This window comes from Babylonia areolata, chromosome 2 (genome assembly GCF_041734735.1).
Source record: "Babylonia areolata isolate BAREFJ2019XMU chromosome 2, ASM4173473v1, whole genome shotgun sequence".
NCBI lineage: Eukaryota > Metazoa > Mollusca > Gastropoda > Neogastropoda > Buccinidae > Babylonia > Babylonia areolata.
In genome coordinates this window covers 25,445,233-25,463,472 of record NC_134877.1, presented here as the reverse complement: position 1 = coordinate 25,463,472, position 18,240 = coordinate 25,445,233, and the positions used below count along the sequence as shown (strand labels likewise).

The following is an 18,240-nucleotide window of genomic DNA, read 5'->3' as shown; positions in this document are numbered from 1 at the left end:
CGCACACACATGCGCACTTACGCGCATTTTCTTCGTGTTTTTTTTGGGTTTTTTCTGTCCTTGATTCGCTGTTCAAAAGCAGCTGTTGAAGAGTAGAGAGTGCTTTCCCCAGACCTCTCAAGAACAAACAAGGGTTAAAGAAATGGTTGTGTGTGTGTGTGTGTAATGTATACATTTTTTTGTTGTTTTAACCTGAAGGCCCTCAGTATCCCCCCACCTTCTGTCGTCACTTTGCTATATTGTTTTCTGCCGTGCTAGTCCATCCATACCCGTATGTCTTCAAGTATTGGTGTGTGTGTGTGTGTGTGAAAGAGATCGCGAGTGTATGTATGTGTGTTTTGTTGTTGTTTTGTTTTTTTGGTGGGGGGAGGGAGGGGGTATCTTTCTGGGCTTGATAACTGGATAACCGGGCATTCTTATTTTATTGTATTCTTTTCAGCAGAAGCAGCAGCCAAAAAAAACAACAACAAAAAAACAACACCCCCCCCGCCACACACACACACACAAAAAAAAAGAGACAGCGGCAGCAACAACAATAATATTTGTATTTGCATTTCTTTTTATCACAACAGATTTCTCTGTGTGAAATTCGGGTTGCTCTCCCCAGTGAGAGTGCGTCGCTACAATACAGCGCCACCCATTAAAAAAAAAAAAAAAATTCCTGCATGCAGTTTTATTTGTTTTTCCTATCACAGTGGATTTTTCTACAGAATTGTGCCAGGAACAACCCTTTTGTTGCCGTGGGTTCTTTTACGTGCGCTAAGTGCATGCTGCACACGGGACCTCGGTTTATCATCTCATCCGAATGACTAGCGTCCAGACCACCACTCAAGGTCTAGTGGAGAGGGAGAAAATACCGGCGGCTGAGCCGTGATTCGAACCAGCGCGTTCAAATTCTCTCGTTTCCTAGGCGGACGCGTTACCTCTAGGCCGTCACTCCACACACACAATAATAATGATAGTGATAATAGTGATGATGTCATGAAGATAACAATAACAATAATTATTAATGATAGCAACGATAACACCCCACCCCCGGGGGTGGGGGTGGGGGGGGGCGCAGAACAGACGATATAACATGAACACTGTGTTCCTAACTGTGTGTGTGTGTGTGTGTGTTTTCCACACAGAGAGAGAAAGAGCGGGCGGATCGCGAGGAGCTCCAGAAGTGGACCAAGACAGGGTCCTTCCGACGTTCCCACAACATGAGGCTCAAAGCCAATGTCAGTCAGTCCCATGAGGTCAGTGTGCGTGTAGGGGTCTGTGTGTGTGTGTGTGTGCGCGCGCGCGCGCGTGTGGGGGGGTGGGTAGGTGGGTACTCTATGTGTGTGTGTGTGTGTGTGTACTTGTATGCATGTGTGTGAGTGTGAGTCAAGGCCTGATAGTTTATGCGAATGTCAGGCATCTGCTCTTTTTTATTTATTTTTTTTTATCTGTGTATGTGTGTTTGTGCATGCGCTTGTGTGTGCGCGCATGCATGCTGTACGTACTCGCACATGTTGGCCCCGTGTGTATATATTATAAAACAGCTCCCCCCTCCCCTTCCCCACGTGTTTGGGACCTTGCGTGTGCATGTACCTGCTGGTCTGTATCTGTTTGTGAGATATGTTTATGCCGTGTTTGTGAGGTGGTTTTTTTTTTCTTTTCTTTTTTTCTTCTCCGTACTCAAAGCGTCATCCCCAAACACCCTGAGTCATGTCTGTAAGGTCGAGAAGTCAAGGTCTCTTATGTGTGCATGTGGTGGCGGTGGTGGTGTTTGGTTTACGTATGTACTGCACACACACTGGGCCGGCTGTGTGAGAAAGCAAAGTCTGCCTGTGTGGGACTGTCACAGATCTGTAGTGTAGGACTTTGGAACAGGAATAACTTTATAACCCGTTTTCCTTTTTTTTTTTCTTCATACTCCTCTCTCTCTCTCTCTCTCTCTCTCTCTCTCTCTCTCTCTCTCTGTCTGTCTTTCTTTCTCCTCCTCCTCCTCCTCCCTCTCCCTTTCTCCCCCTCTCTCTCTCCCCCCTTCTCTCTCTCCCTCCCTCTCTCTTTCTCTCCTTCCCTCCCCCCCTCTCTCTCCCCCCTCTCTCCCACCCCCTCTCCCTCCCTTTCTCTATCTTCTCTTGCTCTCGCTCTCTGAGTTAATGCCCATTACGCCGTGGTTTTGCTCACTTTTAGGATTTTTTTAAATATAATTTTTATAGAGGTCAATAAATGTAGCCTCTCTTTCTCTTTCTCTGTTTTCCTTTCCTCTCATCTCTCTCTCCTTTCTCTCTGTCCTACCACTTCTTTCTCTACTTTCTCCCTCACCCTCTTTTTCTGCCTCGTTCTGTCTCCCCTCTGTCCCCCCTCTCTCTGTCTGTCTGCCTCTCTCTCTCTCTCTCACTTTCTTTGCTTATGTCATCAACAAATGAAACCATTGTAAAACAGTTTGATATGTGATTAATTGTGCTTTTTGTGTGTGCATGTGCATTGCTAGATTTTTAGTCAAATGTTTTCTGTTCTGAATTGTTCTGAAATGTGACAATTTGTGTTCACTGATCCCCTTCATGAGGGGCCACGGCCTTTATTGAATAAAAATGTTAGTTCGTTCGTTCTCTTTCTCTCTCTCTCTCTCTCTCTCTCTCTCTCTCTCTCTGCCTCTCTCTGTGAATAAGATCACTTGCGAAATTTATCGCCCTAGCTTGGGATTGTCGGAAAAAGAAATTATCTTCGGAAGCCTTATAGTTTATTGAAAAACAAAAAACAAAAAAAACACAAAAAAACAACACTGTTGCCATCATGTCTGTTCCACAGTTTAATTCTGAATGACTTTGAGGAAAGGTGGATGGTCGAGCTTTTTTCTTTTTCTTTTCTTTTTTTTTTTTTTTTTTAATCTTAACAATATGTTGTATTTTATTATTTTGTTGTTGATGTTGTTTGTCCTTGATTTTCTTTTTACTTTTAGCAATGTGTGAGTTTGTCTGTAAACCGTCGCTATTCTTTTGTTCATACGTTGTCCCTCTTGCCAAAGGATAGTGTTGTCAGTGGCAATAAAACAGTGTCTGTGTCCGCCTCTCTCTCTCTCTCTCTCTCTCTCTCTCTCTCTCTCTCTGTGTGTGTGTGTGTGTGTGTCTCCAAAACTGGCACGAACAAGATATCTTCACAACAGCAGCAGGTTCAGCGTTTATCGAAATTTCAAATCATCCATTCCATATCGCTGGAATCTTACTTTACAGCAGTTAAAAATAAACACATAAGAGATGTGCTTATAAGGTTTAGAATAGGAGCCTCGGATATACGTACACATAAGATGAGATTGCTTTCGTCAGTCCAAACGACCTGAAATGTCCACTATGTAACGCTGGTATTGAAGACGAGATAACACACTTTATTTTACTGTAAATCTCTTAACGATCTGCGACAAATATATTCCATGTTGGTACACGAAACATCCCTCTGACAAAAGTTTAGAATTTATAATGCATGACACAAAACTCCTTCATGATCTAGGTCGCTTTATTTATCACTCAAATAAACGTCGCGCTGCTTTATTATGATAACAGGTACAACCTAAGTTCTGTTATGTTATACATTTAAAACAACGAACGTACATGCTAAAGCGGACTTGCTCACGATGGAAGGCATTTACCTTTTTTGATTTTTCGATTCATGTGTTTGCATGCCCGGTTTTACAAAATCGAGTCTGCGCGTGCGTAAGTGTGTGTGTGTGTGAGGGGGTGTGGAGGTGGAGGTGTGGGAGGGGGTGTGGGGTGTGTGTATGCTCAACATTGTAATGGGTCAGAAGGCCTTCTACAATAAAACATTTCTGAGTTCTGTCTCTCTCTCCACCTCTCATGCCTTCCCTCTCTCTTCCTGCATGTGTGTATGGGGGGGGGGGGGGGGGTAGAAGAGCGCAGAACATTGTGAACCTGGATGGAACAGTGTTCAACTCCTGTGAAAGAAGATCGTGTATCCATGCCATCCTTGTTCCGTCTGCCCTATGACCTCTTGTACTGTTTGTTGTTGTTTTTTTCCTGACCCCCCCACCCCCTTCCCCACCCCCCAAAAAAGCAGCCCTGATTGGCCTTGGTGGTCGGCTGGGGCTATAAACAAAATGATTTTATTTTGTTTTCTTTTCTTTTTTTTTAAGAAAAAAACACGAAGAACCACTGTTCTTGTTTTGGGTTTTGTTTTTGATTTTGTTGTTGTTTTTCGCTGTCTCGTTTTGTTTACCCCCCCCCCCCCCCCCCCCCCCCGCGCGCACGCACGCACACACACACACACACACACACATACGAGCGCGGTTGTGAGAGGTTCAAAATATTGAAATCCACGTTTTGGAGCGTACCTCAAAGTAGTTCTTGAGAAAACGGTTCTGGTGAATCTGTTGGGAGAAGCTGCTTGTTCAGCCAGTATGACCACATTACTGCCATTTTTTTTATAGTCAACTTTTTTGTTTTTGGGGTTTTTTTGTTTTGTTTTTTGAAAAGCTGTTTAATGTTTATTTATTTCAAACCTTTAACTTTTGCGACTGAAAAAAAAGGACGTTGATCTTAGCGAGTGGTAGGTAGGTCTGTGTCAATGAGGCATTCTATGGCCTTTTTATGCCTGCTGTTAAAGAAACACGCTACTGCGAATCCCTGTTCAGTGGGGGTATTTTATTGGTTCTTTAACCCTAGTCCTGGTCGGCTGAATGGAATCGTTTACGCTTTTTGGTACGTTTACACTGGTGGTAATACAGGCTTTTTTTTAAAGTGCGTGGATCGTACCAAAGGGGCCGCCGGATTGGGGGCTGGCTGCGTGAACGGAGGAGGTGGTTTTAAAATCGGGGCGCGCTGAATTGTGACATTGAATTGTGGCGCATTAGCGCGGATCTGATTGTGATCTTTATTAGTTGTTTGGGCTCGTTGAATGTTGATACATATTAGGGCGCGTTGAATTGTGTTGACTGTATTTCGGCGGATTGGAGCGTGGTGCGGAATTATGGCGTATTTAATTGCGGTATAAATGAAGGCTCGTTGAACTGTGACACATATTAGGGCGCGTCGACTTTGTGATATGATGTTACAGCGCATTGAAGCGTGCCATAACGGGGTCTGTTTAACTGTGATCTGTTATTATTAGTGCTTACTGAATTGTTATACGTACTGCATTTAATTGTGACACACACACACACACACACACACACACACACACACACACACATATATATATCGGGGCTGCGTTCAGTAATGAATCATATTACATAGGTCGCATTGAATAGTGATACATATCAGGGCGCGATGTATTGGGAGATATTGAACAGTGATACATATTTGGGCGCATTGAGTAGGGATACATACGCATTATGACGCTTTGGATAGTAGTACATATTAGGATGTATTAAAATAGTGGCACGTTATTTTGATTGGACGCATTGAATAGTGTTACATATATTAGCGGGCATTGAACAGTGATACTTACCAGGGAGCAGCGAAATGTGAGGTGGTGTATTGTGATACCTATTAGGGTGCATCGAATATTGATACATGTTATGTACATTAAATAGTGATGTTTATAAGGTCCCATCGAGTGGTGATACATATTAGAGCGCATTCATTAGTGATATGTGATAGCACGCATTGAATAGCGATACATATGGCGCAGTGAATTGAGAGATTGATTTGTGACTTATATCAAAGCGCATTGATCAGTGATGCATATTAGGGTAGTTTTTATCAGAGAGCATTCAGTTATCTTCTTATGGGCTGGTGTATAATGTTCAGTTTACTGTGCATGTTGGATCGAATTGCCTACAGTTACCAGCGATTCAGATTCTACATCCTCCCTCTTCTCTCTCTTCATCTGTCTCAAAATATTCGCAGACATGTAAGTGTGTGGCACAAGGCCACTCGAACATGGATTTTTGGGGCGTCGGTTCTAAAATCTCGCTAACGTGCATTGACGTTAAGATAAAGCGCGCGCGCACACACACACACACACACACACACACACACACACACACACACACACACATTCTCTCTCTCTCTCTCTCTCTCTCTCTCTCGATGCACAACAAGCACATCTCATGCAGAAGCAATTTCTTTTAGATTGAATGAATATTTGATTCTCTCTCTCTCTTTCTTGCTCTCTCTCTCTCTCTATGTGTGTGTATGTGCGCACGCGCTCGCGCGCGCGCGCACACACACACACACACACACACACACACAGAAATCTGTCGTGACAAAAAGACACACACACACACACACACACACACACACACACACACACAGAAATCTGTCGTGACAAAAAGAGAAACACACACACACACACACACACACACACACACACACACACACACACACACACACACACACACACACACACACACACACACACACTACAGAACGATCCATTAGAAGCTGCTCTCTACCCCCACCTCAGAAGGAAGAAGGACAGGTCTAAAAGTGCGCAGACTGGTCTGGGGTGGGGTAAGTAAAGTGCACACCGGTCAAGTGGTCAGTGACTGGATGCGCGGATCCCGTTATGAAAACACGCGAGGGGTTTGGACAGTCCGTTAGTCCATGTTTTTTCTTCCCTGTGGTACCACTGGAAGGAAGGTGGCGGACCCTTCAGCCACTGTTTTGACTCGTGAGTCAGCAACCGAGAGAACTTCAACAATCTGGTGTTTGCGGGCCCGTGGTACACGCTAATGTTCTTGTTGATCAGGCGCCATGTATATTCCAGAAGCCTCGGTGCTTTCGTGTGCAGTAAGTAATCACCGGTCTTATGTCACAAATTGACATGAGCTTACTGTCGGGCCAATAGCAAAGTGAGAGCTGTCTGATCAATATCTTCCCCCCCCCCCTCCTCCACTGCAATGGAAAGTCATTTACAGCTTAATCTTTTTTTCTTTTCTTTTTTGTGAAGGACTGTAACTCTGAAATTAGAAGGCAAGATTGCACTGCCTCTTGGTATAGTGCCGCAACCTTTGGGGGCTAGTTGGCCTTTGGGAACCATCCCTACGCCGACTGTCCTGAAAACCCTCTTGGCCGAGAGAGTGGGAATGTGACTTGGGCAAGACACTCTCCACTTTTATCAAATTCTAGGCCAGATGATCAGGACAGCAGCTACCTCCTCTGTTGTCTTGGTGGTCATAGTCTGACACGACTGACTATCATACATTATACATGCATAAACACACTAGTCCTTCGGATGAGACGATAAACCGAGGTCTCGTGTACAGCATGCACTTAGCGCATATTAAAGAACCCACGGCAACAGAAGGATTGTTCCTGGCAAAATTGTGTAGAAAAATCAACTTCGATAGGAAAAACAAATAAAACTGCACGCAGGAAAAAATACAAAAAAAGGGTGGCGCTGTACTGTAGCGACGCGCTCTCCCTAGGGAGAGCAGCCCGAATTCACACAGAGAAATCTGTTGTGATAAAAAAGAGAAATACAAATACAATCATCGGTATTTTAAAAAGGTGCTGTCTGTTCTGACTGGTTAATATAATGGTGGTGGTGGTGGCAACAGTCGCGAGCCAGTGAGAAAACATTGAGGAGTTGTTACGGGTGTTTGCTGTGTGGGTGTGTACACACGTGTGCAGGGTATAAGGACGCTTGAGTGGGTGGTTCCTAGAAAGTCTCGGCTAACGGGTTGGCTTTTCCTCTTTCTTCAATTGACGTCCGGTGTTGGTACAGTAGGTATGGTATGTCTTAGGTGTAGTAGATTGGTGTGAGCACACGCTTCTTGTGGAAGGGCGCTCTCTCTCTCTCGCGCACACACACACACATACACACACACGGCTGACACACACTCACTTAGAGACTCTAACTCAGAACTCTGAAGTGTTGTGCACATTGGTCTTTGGTCTTTTTGGTCACGATACTAAAAAAGCGGGGTGGGGGTGTGGGGGGAGGGAGAGTGAGGGGGAAGGGGTGATGGGGGGGGGAGATCGGGGGTTGTCCAATCAAAATGCTTGTTCCGTGTCCATCCTACACGCTCAGAGTTGAAAATATAAATATTGGAGTTCAAGATATGACACGTGTGTACAGACACGCACACATGATAATTATCATGGTACACAAACCTGCAAAACTAAAGAGAAGTCTTAAGACAAAACAAGCACTTTCAAAAGCGGATGGAGCTGAAATAAACAAATTGGCAGATAAATGAAAAAGGAGACAAAAAAATAATCAAAGGAATGGTAATGAACAAATGGTCATTACGTTAGTGTGACGAAGGCAGTATATATTACATATTGGCGTATATTTATATTCGATGTGAGTGGGAGTGCGTGCTTTTATGCGTACATGATTCAAGTAATTATACAGAACGGTTGATACGTCTGTTGACACTTTTCAGACACAGACTGTCTAAAGGAAAAGAAAAGGGATTGTACACTCATCATTTCTGACGAGTTCCATCCAGTACAGACATTTCCACCGGACGATTCAACACTTTTTTTTTCCCCCTTTTTTTCCTGTCGACTGTGAATCTCAAAACTCTTGCCCTGACTCTGTTTCTCCCTATCCGGTAATACTAAACCTTCCACCTACAGCTTAAAAGACAAGGTACGTGTGTGCCTGTTCCATTCGTCCCCCTCAGATCTGTCGACATGTGAAGTGGCCTTTCAAGGCAGGCAGTCAGGTCGAGTTAAGTCAGGTTTCATCCCTCCCCTTACCTGTGCCGTCGTCAGTTTGGAGTGCCCCCTTTTTAAGTCGTTGGGTCTTTCGAAAAAGACATTACTTTTTTTTTAACCCCTTGACCGCTGCTAACGAGTACACTTCGTCACTGAAGGGCTGTCACCTGTTAGATAACAGGTCAGGCTCCGTTTTTTTGGTGTGTGTGTGTGTGTGTGTGTGTGTTTAAGACTTCCTCCTCTTGGATTAACATTACTTGCGCTCGTCAAAGTCAGCCTCACCTTTTGAAAAGCACACATGAAGTAGAAACTGCTCTTCAAACTCTTGCCACACTGATGTGATTTCAGCAAGTTTCAGCAGCGAAGGGGTTAAGTCCCAGTCTCTGCGTGTTTTTGTCACAGAAGGGTGATGGAGTTCACGATGACATTGGCGGAAAGGGTGGTGAGGAATACCAGAGAGTGTAGAATGAGGGAGAGGGCACACTCCCTTCTTTCCCCTATGTGCAAAACTGAAGCCTCGCTCGCTCGCGGCGCGCCGCGTCCCTCACCACCCTCTCCCTTCCCCCAGACAGTAGATAGCAGCCAGGCGCAAAGGAGAAGCAACACAGAAAAAGCATGTGCGTATGTTGACTGTCTGCGGCATGTCCCCCAAAATAAATACGTGGGTTATCGACATAATTTTGCAGATTCTCCATAGGTTTTAAAAGAGATACAGCAAAGAGAGAGAGAGAGAGAGAGAGAGAGAGACTTACTATTAAATTATCGAAATTTCCCACCCAGTTGGTGGCGGGATCCACACAGACGAAAACAAAGGTGTCATATCCAGCCGTAAACTTTCGCCTTTCTCCTTGAACCAACAGCCGACACGACAAATAGCACCAACTACCACAGGAACTTTGCTTCAGATACCTGATTTCAACCTTTCTGAGATCACTTACTAAAATTTTATAATGTTAAGGCAGTATATTTGTAAAAGTCAGTAGTAATTTTGCAAGTCAATGCCCTAAGGAAAATTCAGATATGACACAGCTTGAGCAGTTTTCTGTTTTGCCTGCCACTTGAAGACGCAAACTTTCTGTTATTGTCTTTCAGCAAAAAATGTAACCTGATGTTGACGAAAAGCTGCAAAACATAGTCTTTGAGGTCACAGAGTCCACTTGGACAAAGCAGAGAAATATGTTCAATGTGTTTTCGGAGGCGAATGACAATACGCGCCCTGACTCTGTCCATGTGCAAAAGTTGTTCTGCGGATTTTTCGAACATAACTTCCAGCTGTTCAACTGCTTCTGTGAGAGCTGCACTAGGTACTACCAGTCCCTGTCCATCCTGAAGCCCAGAGAACTGTTTTTTCTTCAGGAAAGTCTCCTTTTGGGTTCCTTGCAGAGACCCAACTAGCACCTGTTTACATTGTGGACATACTTTATTTCCACTTCTGGTGTTCTGAACCCACTTTTTGCATCTGTACAAAAAAAGCAATATAGCATTTCAATATTTATTTTCATTCAGTTTTCAATTTATAGAAACTGGTATCATTTCATCCTCAGTTGTTCTCTTCATCCTTCTCAGTACTATTACTACTACCACGACAACAACAACTACTACTGATGATGATGAAGATGATGATGATGATGACAAAGCTGGTGCTGCTACTACTGCTGCTGTTGCTGCTGCTCCTGCAACTGCTTCTACTATTACTGCCATTCCTGCTAAACTGAGTGATTACTGATTACTAGAAAGATTTGACTGGCGTCTACTGCAAGTAGTGATTACTATTACTATGACTGCTAGCTGAGCAGTCTACCATAACCACTACACTACAACCATAGCAACACATTCAGTGTTGCATAATTATATCAATGCATCACTATGGTTCTAATCACTAAAACAGTGCCTCATTTTGGGTTCAGTTTTGATGCCGCTCTAATGTTGTCTGTCCCAGACCCAAAGTCACAATCACAAAACGTCACGGATACCTTTCACAGCTCTACTTTTGGTTTTGCTGAAAACTACTTTCACTTTTCACACTCGGCTAAACAAAGCTCTGACTAACGAATGTAATAACGACATCAATGTCCATATCAACACGATACTTCATTAAACAAAATCATGAAACGCTTACCTGTCTTCATCTTTGGGAAATCGGAACAATGTCCATCCTTTTTTGCGCGAGTTTTTGCAGTTTACAGCAGAACACAAAGCCATTTCCTCTGCTGCCGTAACTGTCTGGCCGCTTGAGGGCGCATACTATTTCCGGGCGAGAGCTGCTCGCGCGGCGGCTTCACGCGAAGCGCTGAGTGATTCATCTCGCTAAGTTTAGTGCCTCTGGGAATACCAGCGGTGATGTTGTTGATAAGATAATTAGCGAGCAATGTCACATACGCTCGCGCGCGCGCGCGCGCACACACACACACACACACACACACACACACATATATATATATATATATATATATATATATATATATATATATATATGGCAGTGCATGCAAAAGTCTCCGTTTTATTTATTTATTTATTTTATTAAGTCGTTTTAAAGATAACTTAGCACAGATTTCTTTTTCTTTTTTTAAACAAACATACAAAACATGTATGAGAGGAGATCTGTGGTGGCTTGTCCCCATGTGTGTCTGCGTGGGGGGAATCAAAAACGGTGTCACCGCAAGTCGTCATTCTTTTGGTTGAAAGGTTAAAGGGTAAACTCGTTCTTTCCTGGGACAAACAAAATTCCGGTCTGTCGACCCAGCTGTGTCCTGGAAACTGACCTGCTCACAGTGTTTTAAAGCTCCAGTGGTTTATGTCTCCGTTGTTTGATGAAGACAGCGTTGACTGTGGACCTTTGTGTATATAAAGGAGGGCAGATTTCCGACCTGACCCCCCGCCACTTCTTAACGCCTGATCAGCAGGAGATAAATCTCCCTCGCCAGTGCAGCTATTCCCAGCGCTGTCGACTGGTTTGGAAAAAAGAAAGAAAAAAAAAGTACGTTCACTTCGCCGCTCTGTGCGAAATGTCACCTTTTTACAGAGACGTTGTATCTGTATAATTATGTCTCTGTTGAAAAGTTTATCGACACATACTTGGAGTCGTAGTTATACTCTCGCATGCATGCGTTGGTGCGTATGTTGCAATGCGGCCGGTGGGACACACAGCATTCTGCGCTTCCTCCCGATAGGGTCATCTTCACTGCAACGTGCCGTGTAAGCAAGCAAATCTCTGTACATATTTTGTGAAAAATCGCTGCCTTGGTATATGATTTTTTTTTTTTAAACAGGTTATTCATTTATGAGTATTGTGTTTGATTTTTTTAGTACTCGGTTTTAAAACTGAACTGTTTAGGCACGCATTATTTTATATTCCAGTTTTGTAAACTGACTACCCATCTGATAAAAAAAAAAAAAAAAACCCTCAAAAAAGCAGCCCCCAAACCCCAGAATATACTGGGTAAACACCAAACCGTGTGTGAAGAACGATTCGATCAGACAGACTACGACAGTGTCTGGCACAGACAGTCCTGCATAACTGCATGGGGACAGTACATGCCACAGTTCAGCCAGAGTTTAAACATTGGTTCCCCCTGGGGGCTTGGATCTGGACATTGGGGGAAATCCAGTTGCTTCACGCCCGAAGTCTGCGATTCAAGGCATCGAGTCGACGCCCCCACCCCCACCCACCCCCCCTGGCGCCCCCCTCCGGCGCCCCCCTCACCCCCTCTCGCCTCTCCTCCCCTCCTAAGACAACAGACTGTCCAAGCTGGGATGTATGAGCGGTGAAGCCAGGCAGGTTTAATCTGCAGGAATCAGTCGTTAAATCACGTGGCAAATGAACAGTGCAGTTGTTATTGACTGCCAAGTTTTGGTTCGGGTTGCGGAACAGTTGGCCTTGCGGGAAGGGAAGTGAATCGTCAGTGTGGTCATTTCTTCAGTGTTGGTGGGTTTTCTTGTTTGCTGCCTTTTCTTGTGAACGGATCAGGTATATCTGGTTTTCATTCATGTGTTTGGGGTTTCGTAATAGTGTTTTCCAATTTTAGATTCACCAGTTAAACTACTTCTCTTAATAGTAAAACAGTGAGACTTCAAACATGTTCGGATAGCTTTCACCCGTTTTCATCCCTCCCCAAGTTATTCACACCATGAAGGTCATGGTATGTTGAATGTGATACTTCCACTGTAAAACAAAGACAGTAGTCTGCGAGTTGGCAGTTCGGGGTATGACCACTTGTAATTTTTTAGAGCTCGCCAAAAAACAGGTCGTCTCAGAATCTTCACCTTCCGTTTATAGTATATAGATAGATTGATATTATGTGTGTGTATATATTTATTATTATTATTATTATTATTATTACATATATCTTAACTGTAACAGCGATGGTAGTTGACAGGTAACTTCAGCATGGACAGAAATGCCAAAATTATTTATAGGGGCTGAGTAACAGCAGTTGTAACATAATAATACAAGATCTGGTCGGGGGAAGAGAAAAACAAGCCTTGTGTTGACCGCGAAGAACGGATTTTGTTCTTTTGAGGAACTGAGAACTTAACAGTGTGTGTGTCTGTTGGTCGCCAAGACGCAAAGACGGTGCTTTCCACGGCGAGACGGGAGGGTTGGTTTTTAACAGCCCCTGTCCGCTAAGTGTGTTGACAAGGCACTTACTCGACGCCCGCTGAACGGCCACAGATTGGTGATAGACAATCAAACAAGACGCCTACCCCCCATCAGTAAGAGCTCTGTGTGTGTGCGTATGTGTGTGTGTGTGACGTCCGTGATTTGGGAGTGCTCTGTTTCAAAGTTTTCCGTTGCTAAGCTGCACGTGATCGGATAAAGGGACAGCCGGTTTTGTCAGTCAGTTCCCTGTTGCGTTTCGGCGGACAAAATTTTGTCTACGTAGAGAACGGAACCGTGCAGAAACGGAAGATTATGATGGATGTCAAAGGTGCTGCGTGTGTTTATGTATCGATAGAGGTTGGCAGAGGAAGTAGGGAGGTAGGGAGAAGGAATTTTGAAAGGAGGTGAAACACAGTGTCGGTGTGTTATTTCAAAGACGATAGAAGGCAGGGAGGGTGGTGTATTGAGTTCAAGAAGAAGAAAGAGTGGATTTTTTTTAAAGTTCAATTTAGTGTGATTTTATTTATTTATCTATTTTTGTTTATTTCACTAATTTATTTATTCATTCATATATATACTGATTCGCGTTTATTTCTAATCCAAAACACGCGGTTGTTCAATATTTTAAAAGAGATACTTTTTTTTGTTGCTGGTATTGATGTTCGATTATTTTTTTTCCAAACCCCGGATAAGTAAGGATTGTCACATGCGCGCGAGAGCGTGGTTGTGTGTGTGTTGTGGCGGGGACCCCTGCTTTAAAAAAACACAAAAACCCCTCAGTTGTACCTGCAGTACAGAGGGAGAAGAAGGATCGTTGTGAACACTCACCAGGTCCTCAGGACTGATGGACAAAGAGCGATGTGAGAGAGGGACACAGACTATGACCCTCGTGAGAAGAAGGCCACGCACAGACGTCTTTTCCAGCCGACGGCAAGGAGGAGACCTGGTTGCCCGACACAGGGATGTAAAATAGTAAGGAAAGAGGGGCGGACTCGGCCCATTGCGTCCTTCCACTTCAGGAGGGATTCGATCCTTGTTATTGTCCGTCCCCAGCATGACGCTGTGTGTGGTGGTGATTTGGAGGGTTCATTGTGGTGGTCTGTGGGTGAAAAACCCGAGAGGGGGAAGTGTGTGTGTGTGTGTGTGTGTGTGTGTGCGTGCGTTGTGTGTGTGTATGTGTGTGTGTATGCGTGCGTGCGTGCGTTGTGTGTGTGTGTGTGTGTGTGTGTAGATAGGGAAAGGAGTGGATTGTCTCTCATTACATTTCATTTGTAAGGTCTTTCTCTCACCACGTGAAAAGTCCTGATGGTTCGTTCGCCAGCGTCCCGAGTTCTCGACGGTGAAGGGGGAAAGGCAAAAATCCACGGGACTAGCGACTAGCCCTCGAGGATTCATTCATGATCTAATGAGAGCTCCCCTGTCGTGAGTCCGTTCCACTTGACCGCGGGGAATGGAAGCCGAGAAGTGAAGTGACACTGACAAGAGAAGTGAAGTAAACTGGCTTTGACAAGGAAGAGGGTATCCGATACAGTCCGCTACATTAGTAGCTCATCAGCTGGACAAGGGGGTGGAGGTGAAGAGGGGGTGGTGGGGGTTGAGGGTGGTGGTGGTGGTTGTTCTGGTCATACGGCTTCAAGCCAGCCAGTTTTGTTGGAAGATTATACAATACAAGGGAGGGGGGGGGGATTCCTCCGTTTACGAATAATTTTGTCTTGTATTCATCTTTTTTTTTTTCTTTCTTTCTTTTTTTTTCTTTCTTTCTTTTTTTCAAAGAAATCTACGGGGTAGGGAGGTATTTAAACCGAACAAGATCCCAGCCACCCCCCTGCCCCCGGCCAAAAAAGAAATAAAAAGAAAAACTGGAAATTTCCTCTGTTAACCATACTTTTGTTTAAACTTCTTTCGTTTTTTCAAGAGATCTAGCGATATGTTTCTGGATACGAGGAAGGGGTTAATTATTTATTTGTTTATTCATTTATTTTGGTGGACATTTTTTTAACAGTGGGCGAGATTGTTTATGTGTGTCATTTTCTGTCACTGGATATTTAACCATTCTGGCATTGTTCAGATTTTGCTGGTTTTCAAGTGTGTTGGGTTGTTTTGTTTTTTGTTTTTTGTTGTTTTTTTTTGGGAGGGGGGGGGGTCATTCATGGAGGATAAAAAGCAGAGAAAATAACCAAGAACCATAAAAAATAATGAAAGTGTTCGTATTTCCACCCAAGAAGTGAAATACTGTTGACGCATCGATTGGATCCGTTGGAGGGGTAGGTTGATGAGGGAGAGAGAGCATATCGAAATTTTAGTTAGCGACGGTTATCAGATGAGCAGTTACCTTGCCTATTTCCCACTCAGCCCCAGGGGAGGGGGGGGGGGGAATATTATCAAACAACATCGATGTGAGTGAAGCATCAAACACAAATCACGACACACACACACACACACACACTCAGAGAGAGAGAGAGAAATCATGTGTACACTTGCTTTATGTAATGAGATTGGATGCTTACAGGTAGAATGTATTGTCCACACGACCGAAGGGCATAAAGGACTTGTCGATTTGAAGGAAACAATGGGGAATGGGGTAGGACCCCATCTCGTGACGGGGTTGAAAACCACAGCGTGAGTACACAAGAAGTGGACGTGGTTGCGATGAGTGTTTGGTTAGCCACTTGACTGTCATTGTATCACCACGGCCACAGGGCAATCAAGGCCCGGGGACCCAGCCCTATGATCTTCCTCACAGGTCTTTGTGACGAGCGAACGATAGGAGGAGGAAAAGGCTTTGCCCGCAAGGTTTTCAGTCACCTGTTCCACACCGTAGGGGGCCCCAGTCACACAGGTTCTACCCCCTTTCACAGTTTAACGAGCCAGCTGAGCAGTGTTGTGGGGGAAGAAGGGACTTTTCCGAGTGGATAAAGACCTGACTGGTGGTGAAAAGCCTGTCGTCAGAACAACAGCCCGTCCTTCCCCCTCGCGGGATTTAAACAGATTTATAAGTCCGTGCCCTGCCCTCCGTGGGGGCAGAGTTGGTACAGGCGGGACCAGGGGTCTTCTGGCTGAGTGGAGAAGCCCGACACGACGACCAACCAGGCAGAAGAGAAGAAAACACAGCAGTGTTGGGGGAGGTACCCGGCGTCTTTTTGCTCACTCTGTTCCCGACGCACGAGGGGTGATTCCGACCTTCCAGGATATATATCTCAGGCTGTTAACTCGTGCTGCGTGATTTTTTTTTTTTTTTTTTTTTTACCCCCGTGGCGAAAGTCTGTGCCGTGTTCACTGGGATACAAAACACAAGTTGTAAGGATTCAGCAAGGCTGACGCGTTCTAGTGCTGTGCGTTTGTGTTTGGGAAGGAACTCTTTTTGGAAGCCCCTGAGTTTAACAGACTGCGAGAAAACTCCTGTCGACTTGCTCTCTGAATGCAGACGTTTATATAGTCCCCCAGCTGTTGAGGGAACCACGAACGTCCACCATAAGTTTCAGGGAGAGCCAGACTGACTTTGTGAGAAGCATCGCTGGGACAGGGAGATGGGGCACGCGGAAACCAGTGTATTCGTGACATTTTGTGGCACAGAACTGGGCTGAACCTGAAGGTTCCAACATGAATCGGGTCTCAGGAAAGATTCGTGGTTTTTTTAATTTTCTCCCTTAAATTCCTGTTTTCGATTTCGGAGCAGTTGGACTTGCAGCGACGTTTTTGGGATGCTTTGATCGATTGGATTCTTTTTGGCGATTACACTATTCCGTTGGAATGACGAGAGTGTGACTTTGACTACCTGTAAAACTACTGTGTGTGTGTTTCGTGTACACAACAGTTCTGTTGGATTACAGTGCGAACAAACGTGAGCTTATGTTTAAAAAAAAAAAAAATTCAGAGAGTTTGGCTCACAAGTAAGTATATGAAAACAAACTTACGAAGCGGACAGTAGAATCGACAACTGACATCCTCACTTTCGAAGCCATCAGAAAGAGAGAGAGAGAGAAACCCTACTTGCCATCGACTTTGTGTGGAATTTTCGCGGCGCTACCTCCCCAAGAAGTGTGTGTGTGTGTTCAAAAAACGCCTGGCAATGTCTCTGAACGCCACCTTCCACAGCCTGGACGTGACGAGCACGTGCGACATGCCGGAGGTGGAGCAGCCCCAGAAGCGGTTCAAGGCACTGAGGCGGCGCTCGGCCAACTTGTACCGGCCCTCCCGTCCCAGGCCCCTCCCCCACCGCAAGAGTAGCGACGCCCTCGTCTGTTCGCTCACCTTCAACCACGTGAGAAGATTATTAGTCTACAAATTTAGATGATTTATTAATGATATATGTTACGTTCGTCTCTTCGCTTAGCCTCAACGACGTCAGAAGATCATTAGTCTACCAATTTGGTTTAAATAATCTTTAATTATTCAGCAATACACATGATTACAGTGCAATGAATGACAAAAGAGCATCAACAAGCTTAAAGCTTATACTGTGCTCACAACGTTGTACTTCAATTTGAACATGACGGCTGGTGAACCATGTTATCAATTGTATCAAATAACATTCATAAACAGTAAGTAATGAAATACTGAAATAAAACAAATAAACAAACAGTAAAATAATGCTAATATCAATATTAACATGAGATTAAATTTATTATCACCAGTGTAATCGGTCTGATAGTCTACAACTTTAGATGATTTATTAACGATATATGTTACGCTTGTCTCTTCGCTCAGCCTCAACGCCGTGATAAGATTATTTTGTTTTTATTTAATATTTATGTATGATTTTGAAATAACTGTGCAATGTTGAGTTAGATATAATTACTAACACCTTCTTCTGTTCCCTCTGCCTCAACCACGTGAGAAGGATGTTTTATTTTATATTTAAATATGATTTTGAAAGAAATAACAGTACGATGTTCAGTTAGATGTCATTACTAATTAAACACTTGCTTCTGACCCCTAAGCCGTAACGACGTGAGAAGAGTACGTCATATTATTATGATATGTTTTTGTTGAAAGTAAGATTTTGAAAGAAACAATGTAAGGCCCGATGTTTTCGTTAGATGT

General features: G+C 44.2%; 1 protein-coding gene across 3 annotated transcripts in view; it reads left to right on the top strand.

The window, feature by feature from the left end:
• The window catches only part of LOC143299451 (regulator of G-protein signaling loco-like), a 107,116-nt gene that overhangs the window by 31,317 nt on the left and 57,559 nt on the right, over positions 1-18,240 (top strand). For all 3 annotated transcript variants that reach the window (XM_076612672.1, XM_076612662.1, XM_076612680.1), the window contains exon 4: positions 1,131-1,241. In XM_076612672.1, the coding sequence (XP_076468787.1) occupies positions 1,131-1,241 (111 nt within the window). The remainder of the gene's footprint in view (positions 1-1,130; positions 1,242-18,240) is intronic.